This window comes from Eurytemora carolleeae, unplaced genomic scaffold (assembly GCF_000591075.1).
Source record: "Eurytemora carolleeae unplaced genomic scaffold, Eaff_2.0 scaffold57, whole genome shotgun sequence".
Taxonomy (NCBI): Eukaryota; Metazoa; Arthropoda; class Copepoda; order Calanoida; family Temoridae; genus Eurytemora; species Eurytemora carolleeae.
In genome coordinates this window covers 28,516-41,763 of record NW_019396351.1, presented here as the reverse complement: position 1 = coordinate 41,763, position 13,248 = coordinate 28,516, and the positions used below count along the sequence as shown (strand labels likewise).

Sequence of the window (13,248 nt, the reverse complement as noted above, 5' to 3'; positions counted from 1 at the left end):
AAAAGATTTTAAAAATCATCCTGCCAAAATGGACAATCTATGGTGATTATAAAGATTGAATTTGCGCTCTTGCTGAACAAATATACAACGTAAAAACGTCTGATAGGTCTCCAATGAATTAAAAAATTCTTATACAATACTTTATTCTTAGCTCAGCTACCGTGTCTAGCTGCAGACTCTACCTTTAATATAAAAATGAAAAACAAAACAAATGATAGAACTAAACTGTACAAAATTTAGCATAAAATAAAATTCATTAATTTTGATAATAATAATTCATTTTAAAATTTCTATTAAGATTTGATAATAGATGTAACAAACCTGAATTCTCTAATTTCAGATAATGTCATGTAATGCCGGGGGAGGTTTATCAACTGCCCCCTGATTGGTCCAGATGTCCATTTCTAAATTAGTTCCAAATTCCACCACCAGGCTGGCGCTACACGCGCTTTTAGTTCTGGGGTTGGTCATCAGAGGGCAATGTCAAGAATTTGTTTCAAGTAATCACATTGGAGGTATGTACACATTTGTTTCAAGTAATCACATTGGAGGTATGTAGACATTATAAAATCATGCACATTGCAAAAAAATACAGATTTTATTATAATCATACACTTCACATTATCTTTTTCTTTTTACAAATTGTCTTCCAGATTTTTTTAAACAGGTGACTAAAGATTATATATAGTCTGCTAATTTTTTCAAACATATTTATAAACATAGTAATATGTAATACAGATTTGCAGAACACTCAAACATATTTATGAACATAATACATATTTACAGAACACTCAAACATATTTATGAACATAATACAGATTTACAGAACACTCAAACATATTTATAAACATAATAATGCAGACTTCCAGAACACTCAAACATATTTATTAAAACAATAATACAGATTTACAGAACATTCAAACATATTTATAAACATAATAATGCAGACTTCCAGAACACTCAAACATATTTATAAACACAATAATACAGATTTTCAGAACACTCATCAGATTTATAAACATAATTATACAGATTTACAGAACATTCAAACATATTTATAAACATAATAATGCAGACTTCCAGAACACTCAAACATATTTATGAACATAATACAGATTTACAGAACACTCAAACATATTTATTTTATATTATAGAGAATTTCAGAACAGTAAAACAGATTTAAAAATATAATAATAAAGATTTTTAGAAAAATAAAACAGATTTTTAAACACAATCATAAAGATTTTAAGAAAATAAAATGACTAGATTGAGGCGGGAGACAGGGGCCTTTCCAACATGGGGATCTATGCCAGACAAAATAGTTTACCGGGAAATTTGTTTAGTTAATTCAAAATACAGTGATTTTGAAGTTTTTTACCTTTATAGTGCACTAAATATTGCTAATTAAGAATTATTTGTTCCTTTAGTCAGTTATATGCGAAGTCAATTTGATTTTCGAATTAAGTTTGAAAGAAAGCGAATGACAAGTTATTCATTAAAAAAAAGCCTAATTTTAAGTCGAAATTAATTCAAAGGCTATTTAAATTTGTTATGTTACAGTATAATACGGTCATAATAAGAAAGACTAGGCATTAATTGACAGTGAATCAGACGACTTTACATATATATCCCTGGCAATTTTAAATGCTCAAAAAAGAGATCACAATTTGGAAATGGCAGGATTTTGTGATTATCGATTTAGCAATTATATTTGTAAATTTTTATTGTATAGTCGTCTGATTAATTGTAAACTAATTCCGGGTTTATCTAATTAGGACTGTATTTTATCTTAATTTACTTCAAATGTATGTTTAAGAGAAAAAAACTTGAGATTATAGTGTACACTGTTGTTAACAAATTCAAGAAAACACGAAGACGATTACTACTGTGTAGCGAAGTTGACCACGGAAGATTCACAATACTATAATACTATATCCGCTCCAAATGTGTCTCCTCATGTTCCCCCCCCCCCTTACCGCCTCTACTTGTGGGGAACAGCGTCAGTTAGCTTTAGAACGTCGAGATGTGAACACCTCCGATCAGGAACTACTAACTCCTTCATACTGCTGCAGATGCCTACTCTAGCAACGAATGCTGCTAATGTCTAAGCCTCCAGATGTCCAAATCCACAAAACAGTTGCATGTCCTGTGGTATGAGAGGCAAATCGTTCCTCCCCACACATGTTACAGACTGCAAACCCAGTCGCATGTCCTGTGGTATGAGAGGCAAATCGTTCCTCCCCACACATGTTACAGACTGCAAACCCCTCAGGACCGTCGCCTAGATGTGAACCCTTTGCTGCCAAGATGCTGACACCTGCAAGCTGACCATCATGAAGCTCCAACTGTTCCGTTCCTTTCAACACTAATAATCAATGTTATTTCATTTTCAACCGTTTAGATACTCCCAATTAAGGGTCAATATTTTTAAACTTTGCTTTTATTTCTCATTTCATGCTATTATTCAATAAAGTTACCGAATATCCCTGTTGTTCTTTTATTTGTGTCAACAACTGTACTCTCCGTACTAGTGTACACTCGCGCGGTTTTTTGGCAATTGATTTCCCGAATCCCGATATAAAACAAGATTATCGACAAAAAAATCCTTAACAAAACGAAGGTTGTAAATCGGATATACAACTCATATATAAATGGAAGGTCACTTGAAATTACAGTTCCTTTAAAACGCATAATTATAAATTATATTCTTTATTAATTATCGCAAATCAAAGACGATATACAAGTCCCTCTAAATTTCCATGTTTATTAGGACACCCTGTGTAATAAAACACATTTCATAATTAAGGATAATTTGAAATATTTCCAGGCTCTTCCCATTCCCATTTTGGCTGCGACTGCATGGAGTACTGGACCTGCATATTAGGGTATGTTGAATTCGGCTTGGATTTGTATATGACCGTTAGCTTAACTGCTTGAAATAGTTTAAACTAATTAATGCAAGAAGTCCTAAACCAATCTATGAGTTGAGATGGGATCCTATTTCAGAGAATTTAAAACAATTACAAAACCTTTGATGAGATTGGTGGAGAAGCAGTTTTCAGGCTGAAAGGGATTGTTCCTTATTTCAAAATATTCATGATATCACAATTTGTATAAATAAGAATATATCTCAGTCCATCTTCCTGCTCATAGATGTTCCTCGGGGCCAGAATGATCCAAACTTTAAGTTAAAATTTCTTTCACAAATGATGAACTTTTTCACTTTTTTCTTCAAATTTGATTTTAAGGGAAATTAAAAACAAAGCAGTCATAATTTTCGATTGTTTTTATTCAACAATTGTAAAGTTTAAATGTGCTAAGAAGATAATTTACTATTTTCTTGTTTCCAGGGGTGGTAGTCCACACAGCTATTGCGGGTTGACAGATCATGATGTCTGCTGTTTTGTTCCGGAGAATGCCGCGCCAGTTGGGATTTTACCCTCGCCGTCCGCCACACAGTGCGGCAGGTAAAAATCTATTCTTCGACGCCATCTTGGCAATAAAAATCCATATTGAAACCATGGAACACATATTGGAACTATTGAAACCATGGAAAAAGTATTAGAATTATGATAGCAATATTCTATCTATTCTATCTATTCTATCTATTCTATCTATTCTATCTATGTTATCTATTCTATCTATTCTATCTATTCTATCTATTCTATCTATTCTATCTATTCTATCTATTCTATCTATTCTATCTATTCTATCTATTCTATCTATTCTTTCTATTCTATCTATTCTATCTATTCTTTCTATTCTATCTATTCTATCTATTCTTTATATTCTATTTTTCAAGTGAATTTTATTTTTTAGAAAAGGATTTGACTCTGGGAGGGATGGGAAGGCAGAAATGGGGGAATGGCCCTGGCATGTGAGTAATCTATTTATGTACAGTCAGAACCATACAAATGTGGAATAGGAAGACGACTGTAAGACTCAAATTTTTAAAATTAAACAGTTCGATCAACAAGAAATACACCAATTGTCTAGTGCATGTTCATTTTAACTCATTTTACTTTATAATTATTTAAGTTGATTTATTAGCTATACTGGTAAAACTGTAAATCAAATATACGTAATATTGCGCTAATGTCGTCTTTTAATTCCATAGTTTTAATGGTATCTCTGTTCTATTTATTTTCTTGCAGACATGTAAGCAATTTATCTATATATCTATTTATTCCACTATCCAAGCTATGTACATTAAACCTTTCCTGATCTATATTTGTATACTCCTCTGTAGACCAGTATTATTAGTGTGATATCTATTTTTTAAAATCTTTATTTCGTATTTCCCTCGATAACTATATTGTTTTTATATTTATCATTTCTTTCCGTCTTAAGTTTTTATTTTTTCATTCTTCGAACTTTTTCACCTTTTTTCATCTATCCTTTTTTATCTTTTTTTATTTATTCTTTCTATTTATCTTGTTTGTTTTGCGTTTATTCTTTTTATTTTCTGACTTCTTATTTCTATAATATACATGGAACCACTGGACCAATTTGCCACAAATTTAGATTGGAAAACTCGGGAGATCCACGGAAGTTTTCTTAGCTTGGTTTTGCTATTCAAAGTTTAGTGCAGGTCGACTTTGATAGCGAAAAATTTTGTTTCCCGGTTCGTTCAAGTGCGGGTAAACGGCGGGGTAACTTTTAGTAACCTTGGCAGCGCTGAGTTCCCAGGCTAGTGCTAAATCAATGACAGACTTTGAAAGAATCCAGACTTATTACAAACAAAGAGTTAAATTTGAGATCAAACCCTGCTGTGATTATAGGTCAATGTTTTATCATAACGGAGCAGAATACGAGGGGGCATTCATCAGAATTCTCCCCCCCCCCTTATAATGTTCAAGAAGGAGCATAGAAGAAAAAGAATTAAACTGACATACAGAAAGAACCATACAGTAATAATTCAATTAAAAACACAAATAAATCATTATTTACCGCCATCTGTATTTTTCTTGTTTTGACAATTAATCTTGGCTAAGCATATATCTGATAATTTAACCTATAATTACCTTGTCATATCCTTAAACAAATAGATTTAATGGTCTCCAGATATCAGAACTAACTGATATTATGTAGATTTATATTAAGAACGTGGCCCAACTTCTGTTTGCATTAAACAGAATTATCAAATTTATGACAATCTGATGAATTTTTAATGAATAATGAATAATTTCTTCACAAGTGTAGTCTGTAGTGTGTCTCATTTAATATGAGACACAGAAAGTGAAAGTGAAGTGAAAATTCATACGTTGTAAATCTGCCACTGCAATCTAGACAGGCGGAGAAGGTATAATATATGCGACGTCACCGATAAGACTTTGTGACCTCGTAGCACCTCCAGTTCTGGTTTTACACAAAACTACAAGAACATCAAGTTGACTTGGTTTCACACATGTTCTTCTCAATAAATCTTAAATTAGAGGATTTATAATTGAAAACATAGAAAACTTCAATGTTTCATGGAATTTACTTTAGTTCAACGTGAGCTGCTGCTGTGCTACAATTCTATATTTAATGGAATTTACTTTAGTTCAACGTGAGCTGCTGCTGTGCTACAATTCTATATTTAATGGAATTCACTTTAGTTTAACGTGAGCTGCTCTGTGCTACAATTCTATATTTCATGGAATTTACTTTAGTTCAATGTGAGCTGCTGCTGTGCTACAATTCTATATTTCATGGAATTCACTTTAGTTCAATGTGAGCTGCTGCTGTGCTACAATTCTATATTCAATGGAATTCACTTTAGTTCAATGTGAGCTGCTGCTGCTGCTGTGCTACAATTCTATATTTAATGGAATTTACTTTAGTTCAACGTGAGCTGCTACTGTGCTATAATTCTATATTTGCCAGCTCAAAATTTAAGAGAGTATATGGACGAAACTTTACTTTATTGGGCATAGACCCCAAAATCAGAAGACAAAAAACAGAATGGAAAGTAACCACATAAAATAATATTTCTTAGCAAAAATATTGGTATCTACAAAACTGCCTGCACGACTTTATTTATGAAACTGAGTTTCCGATACTGGGTTTCATTACATAATCTGTCTTAAGTTTCGGCTCTGGCGTATATTGTTTGAGGCCTACACAACGCAAGATACAAAAGTGTTCTGTGGTTATAATAGTTTAACGGTTGACAATATTATGATAAAACATTAAACACAACGAAAACAGTTGTACAACAAGGTGAGAAGTTACAAGGTGCCAAATCCAACTTTTTGTCTCCGTTATTTATCTATCAGAGGCCGACACTTTTGTGTGGATAGATTTAGTTAATCTGCAATATTTGATTTTGATATCCAATGTGGATACTTCTAAATTTAAGGCTTAATGCTTGATCTCTCTACTAAATTATTCCCTGCAGATTAAGCCCAGCACGGTACACCGGAGAGGAATTAGATTAATCTGTATATCTGCTTAAGCTGGAGATTAAAGCTTGATCTCGAGTTTACAACAACACAAAATTTTCTGATTTCAGGATAAATACAAATAATTGCAAGAAGTGAATTGCAAAATATCTGATATCAAATACTGTCAGTTTATCTAAACGTTTATCAACTATATATATAATATATAATATATATATATAATGTTATATTTTTGGACAATTTATTTTAACATCTATCTATCAATCTATCTATCTATCTCTCTATCTATCTATCTATCTATCTATCTATCTATCTATCTATCTATCTATCTATCTATCTATCTATCTATCTATCTATCTATCTATTATTACTATTATTATTACCATCTATTTATCTATCCTCTATTAAGTGTACCCTATGTATCTGGTATCCGTGAGATATTAAAAGTACGACTGGGTGAGTATGATGTATCAACTACTAGTGAACCATTGAAACATCAGGTAAAATTAGCTGCGGCTTGGATAACTCTTCTCTCTTATACAGTAATAACCAAATAATTAAGAAATAGGAAGTTATACTCATGTTATGACTTCAAACAGTCGAATGTACATGAGACTTAGCCATTGTAAAACTCCATTTCATTTAATTAGTGATTTAATGAGTGTCTAGGAAATTATTTAATTTGTAAAAATATCAAATAGATTTAAATGTTGTTGTAAAGTCGTCTTCCTATTTCAGAATTTTCTAGTTATCAATGTATCTTATATTTCAAAGTTTAAATCCTAACGAGGTCAAATATTCAAGATTTTAAATATCAACGGTTTACACCATCAGGTTGTGAGGATGTAAGCGATTATAAAAATTAAGTTTGTTCGAAGTATTAATTGAGGAACTGAGTTTTTTTCCACAAACTGAAATTCTCTAATCCCTATATCTTTGCAACCTGATGGCGTAAGCATTTGATATTTAAAAATTAGATTAGTTCTAGTACAAAATATCAAAGGTCTATGACATTAACTCGGGTTCCAAAGAAAGGGATTAGAAAATCAGAGTTTGTGGCAAAGACTGAATTCCTTTACTAACGTTAGTTGTATTTATATAATGTATATATTTTCAGGAAATAAATGTGTCAGATATCAGAATTCATCCGTTTTTTAATAACGCTACTTTAGGAAAACAGAGTTTTTTTTTTCAAATCTGATGAAACTTTAATGGTAGTGTTCGCGAAAAATGAAAGGGGGTATAGGCTTACGACGGCGATAAATAATCGCTTTTGATCGCCACTAATCTTTCTTCTATCTGTTGTGTCTATAATGATAAAATTGTTAAAAAAGTCTCATACCGAAGAACGTAGATTCCTTACAAATTCAGAAAGTTGCAACATACGACTCGGATCGTAACAAAATTAATTTAATTCAAGACAAAGCATTCAGATATTACAACTTATAGTCATCGATTCTATTTCGACGCATTCGTATATAGTTAATATTTTTATAATATTTTTTACTATCTATGATCTGAGAGTGACTTTTGAAAACATTCATTCCTGTTTCGAGGATTTTGCTAATGAAGACGACATTTTCCATATCTCCGGGAACGCGCCAGTCGTGAAAACAAGTTGTAAGCGAAATATTAATTTAAAAAACACAAAATATTATGAAATATCAACTATATACAAATGCGTCGAAAAATAATCGATGACTATAGGATTTAATATCTAAATTATTTTTTTGATATTAATTTGATTTTTTACGATCCAAGTCGTATGTTCTAACTTTCTCAATTTGTATAAACGCTCCGTTCTTCGGTATGAGACGTTTTTAACAATTTTCTCCATATAGACGCAACAGATAGAAGTAAGATTAGTAGCGATCAGAAACGATTATTTATCGCCGTAAGCCTATACCCCCTTTCATTTTTCGCGAACACTCCCTTTAAATGGCACTTTATACAAAGTAAATGATACATTTTCAGCCATTTGTTGAAATAAGAAAAATTTAACATTATGTTATGTTGATATAAATATGAAAACAACCCTGTCAAATCAGTAAATGATATTGCACTTCTCAAGCTAGAACACCCTGCTAAAAGAAAACAGGTTAGATATTCATAAAATTATAACAAAAAAGATAAAATTTAAGAAAGTTTCTCTTGTCAGTAGAAATTAAAGGAATGAACTAAAAGATAATAATTCTTAAATATAATTTTTTTGTTTAAAAATGTGTTTGAAATGAAGAAAAAGCAAATCATAAATATTTTAGCTTTTTGATACAAATTGAGAGATTAATGGATCAAAATAAGCTGAGAGATTAATGGATTAAAGTTAGCTGAGAGATTAATGGATCAAAATAAGCTAAAGGAATAAAGGATTGTAACAAATTGAGAGATTAATGGATTAAAGTTAGCTGAGAGATTAATGGATCAAAATAAGCTGAGGGATTAAAGGAATGTAACAAATTGGGAGATTAATGGATCAAAATAAGCTGATAGATTAAAGGATTGAAATAAGCTGATAGATTAAAGGATTGAAATAAGCTAAGAGATTAAAGGATTGTAACAAATTGAGAGATTTATGGATCAAAATAAGCTGAGAGATTAAAGGATTTAAATAAGCTGAGAGATTAAAGAATTGAAATAAGCTGACAGATTAATGGATCCAAATAATCTGAACAATTAAAAGATTGGTACAAATTGACAGATTAAAGGATCGAAATAAGCTGAGAGATTAAAGAATAGAAATAAGCTGAGAGATTAATGAATAAAAATAAGCTGAGAGACTGAAGGATTGTAACAAACTGACTTATTAAAGGATCAAAATAACCTGGGAGATTAAAGGATTGATAAAAACTGAGAAAATAATGAATTAAACAGAGAGATTAAAGGATGAAATAAACTAAGAACTTATAGGATTGAAATAAGCTGAAAGATTAAAGTATAGAACTAAGCTGAGAGATTAAAGGATTGAAATAAGCTGAGAGATTAATGGATTATAGTTAGCTGAGAGACTAAAGGATTGTAACAAACTGAGAGACTAAAGGATTGTAACAAACTGAGAGATTAAAGGATTGAAATAAGCTGAGAAATAAAAAGGATTTAAATAAGCTGAGAAATAAAAAGGATTCTAATAAGCTGAGAGATTAAAGGTTTGAAATAAGTAAAGGAACTAACTAAATTTGTATGTTGTATTTTAGATGTTGTATGTGTATTTTCTAGAATATAGATGTTGTATATGTATTTTCTAGAATATAGATGTTGTATATGTATTTTCTAGAATATAGATGTTGTATGTATTTTCTAGAATATAGATGTTGTATATGTATTTTCTAGAATATAGATGTTGTATGTGTCCCTGAGGATAAGGGACTAGATTTATCTGTGTTCACAAACTGCTATGTTACCGGCTGGGGTAGAAGGGACGAGGGTAGGATTTTTAATCTAAATTTTTTATCTTTAAAAGATTTTGATATTCAAATATATATTTTTAATAATTACCTTGCACAATAATAAAACTTTAATAACTTTTTTATTAAAGCTAGAAATAGAAAATGATTGAATTATATTATTGCTTCTCTATTTTCTAAAGAAAGTGAGCACAGTGTGATTCTGAAGGAAATATCTGTTCCTCTCTGGGATCAAAGCAAATGCAACGCGGCACTACAGGCATGAAATATAAATAATTTAAATTTTTTTTAGAATGTTTGAGGTATTAATTTTAAACTGAAATTCAAAGTTCTTCAGAAATGCGAAAATTGAGTGTAAGCTTAATTTCAAGTATAACTCCCTCCATGCTTCATGGGGGAAATTCTGTAAACCTCTTACGCCCCACCGGTTTACATTTGTACATACGAGCTGGACCAACCTTTGCAGTTCTACTTTGGACTGTACAACCGCCAATTTACAATTACTGAAGCTGATACAGGAGTGTGCTTTGCCTGATCAATATTTTGGAATATATCTTCGTGTTTTAGCGTTGAACGGGTTTGATTCTGATAGTTTACCAACATATTTCTGAAGCAGAAATCACAATTGAAAATTGAAAATCAGTTTTCAAAAAAAAGAAACATTAATATATAAAATTCTGCACAGTGCTGAAAACTTTAGAATTGGATATCATTAATCTTGATCGCTTAATCTGAATATTCACTGTGAAAATATTATTTTTAATCCAATGTCGTTAGATATCACACATCCTACCACATGTAATAAAGATACGTTTGATTTCCAATACAGAAAAGATGCTAGATCGATTGGACTAATATCCGATTGAACTAAAGTCAGCTGTTCATAAGCCGGCTTTTAGGGCATTTAAACGAGCGTCACATATTTAAGCCGCGTCTCAAATTCTTGAAATTCGGGGTTAGTCCCTTAAAAGAGAAGGGGTTAAAGGGAAAAAAAAATGTTTTGTTTAGTCTCAGTTTGGTCCGAGCTATACACTGCCCACCTCAGCACTATGTGCCGGAGCCCAGGGGAGAGATGCCTGTGATGTAAGTTAGGTTTATAAATACATAGTACAGGGTTATCCACAAAGCATGAGCATTCAATTTCATTCAATTCATACTTTCATAGGTACTGCAGCTATATCTTGTTTCTTTCTTTGCCAAATCATCTAATTTATACCATTAAAAGACTATTCAAGACAAAAATCCAAATTCAACAATAAGATAGTTAGGTTAAAGCGTTTAAAGGGAGTGACCTGCATTGTATGGAAGTTGAACTGAGATTGCAGTATTATTGAGACCTATCAGACGTTTTTACGGTGCATATTTGTTCAGAAAATTCGCAAATTCAATATTTAAAATCCTCATTGGTTGTCCATTTTGGAGGAATGACTTTGAGAATCAGTTTTTAAAAAGTTATTCAAAAACGACGAAGAAAAATTTAACAAAATTTCTACAGGAAACTAATTAGATGTTTAGGAACATTTCTTATTAGAAATTTCCCAATAAATCAATGTTAGAATCAATTGTCTATTTTTCATTATTTTGATTTTCTTATTCTTTATGAATTTGTTCGCAGATTTGTTCAAATTCTTCAAATGGCGTCTTTTCAATAAAATTCCAGGAAATCTACAGTAAATGGTTTTGAATATTGAGACATTACAGTAAGCAACAACTGAATAAGATTACTTAATTTTGAGGAAAAGACTCAATTTTTTATTTTTTCAACCAGATCCTGAACACTAATTAGTTTACTGTAGAATTTTCGTTACATTTTAAAAAACGATTCTCAAAATCATACCTCCAAAATGGACAATCTATTTGAGAATTTTAAAGATTGTATTTGCGCTCTTGCTAAATAAATAGGCACCCCAAAAAACGTCTCACAGGTCTTAGATGAATTCTAAAAAATTTCTCAATTATACTCCAATCTCAGTTCTACCATACATTGCCGGTCACTCCCCTTAAGGTCCGTCTTATAAAGCCCTATATCCTTTGTGGGAAATCCTGTAATAAAAAGAAAAATATCCNCCCCAACAAGTAGTGTTTAGATTCTGTAATAAATCATATTTAAAAAGACGATTCTTCTGTGAAATGTTTTTGTTTAAAGGGAATGTAAACATAATTTCATTTCCTCCATTTATAGAATGGGATGTCAGATTTACATTGGCACCCTCAAAACCTTTTTCAGATCAACTCTAAATTTTTGTTTTAAAATATTAATTTTTTCATTTTTGGGGTCAATACATAAATGATTTGTCATAACAAAAAACAACGTTATTTTCTACTTTTAAAATTAAGGTTGAAAGGGTTTAATTTGAGAATCTGTAATTACAACTACGATGATAGTCCCTTTAATACTATTTCTATGATTATTTGTTCCGAGGAAATTCTAGATTTTTCCCGAAGATTCCAAGGCTGGGCAGAGAAATATTCAAGTTCTTAGAAACTGAAGAAAATTTTCTCGAGAACTCCAGGGTTTGGATCCTACCAGAGAACTCCAGGGTTTAGATCCTACCAGAGAACTCCAGGGTTTAGATCCTACCAGAGAACTCCAGGGTTTGGATCCTACCAGAGAACTACATGGTGGTTTAGATCCTACCAGAGAACTCCAGGGTTTAGATCCTACCAGAGAACTCCAGGGTTTGGATCCTACCAGAGAACTCCAGGGTTTGGATCCTACCAGAGAACTACATGGTTTAGATCCTACCAGAGAACTACATGGTTGGGATCCTACCAGAAAAGTCCAGGTTTTGGATCCTACCAGAGAACTACATGGTTTCGATTCTACCAGAGAATTACATGGTTTAGATCCTACCAGAGAACTCCAGGGGTTGGGATCCTACCAGATAACTACATGGTTTAGATTCTACCAGAGAACTACAGGGTTTGGATCCTACCAGAGAATTACAGGGTTTGAATCCTACCAGAGAAGTCCAGGGTTTATATGCTACCAGAGAACTACATGGTTGGGATCCTACCAGAGAACTCCAGGGTTTGGATCCTACCAGCGAACTCCAGGGGTTGGATCCTACCAGCGAACACCAGGGTTTAGATCCTATACCAGAGAACTTCATGGTTTGGATTCTACCAGAGAACTCCAGGGTTTGGATCCTACCAGAGAGTTATATGGTTTGGATTCTAATAGAGAACTCTAGGGTTTGGATCCTACCAAAGAACTCCAGGGTTTGGATCATACCAGAGAACCAAATCTTATCAAATTCATATAAATTACGTTTAGGGGGATGGGGGAGGACCCCTGGTTTGTGAAGACGACGGTCAATGGTTTCAAATCGGCATTGTTAGGTAATTATACAATAATAAGCAGCTATGCAGGGTGACCCGCAAAGAATGAGACGTTCTGGTATCCGGCCGCGGCAAGCTTGTTGATAGCTGATTTACTAAGATATGAAGACACAAACTAA

At 32.2% G+C, this 13,248-nt stretch overlaps 1 protein-coding gene across 1 annotated transcript; it reads left to right on the top strand.

The window, feature by feature from the left end:
- The first annotated feature begins 321 nt into the window (after positions 1-321).
- On the top strand, positions 322-13,154 carry LOC111701514 (chymotrypsinogen A). Its single transcript, XM_023472822.1, has 11 exons — positions 322-515; positions 2,828-2,885; positions 3,351-3,467; positions 3,820-3,916; positions 6,776-6,886; positions 7,504-7,558; positions 8,435-8,484; positions 9,714-9,807; positions 9,970-10,046; positions 10,796-10,870; positions 13,065-13,154. The coding sequence occupies exons 1-11, from the start codon at positions 395-397 to the stop codon at positions 13,131-13,133; spliced, it is 924 nt and encodes a 307-aa protein (XP_023328590.1). The 5' UTR covers positions 322-394; the 3' UTR covers positions 13,134-13,154.
- The last annotated feature ends 94 nt before the right edge of the window (positions 13,155-13,248 follow it).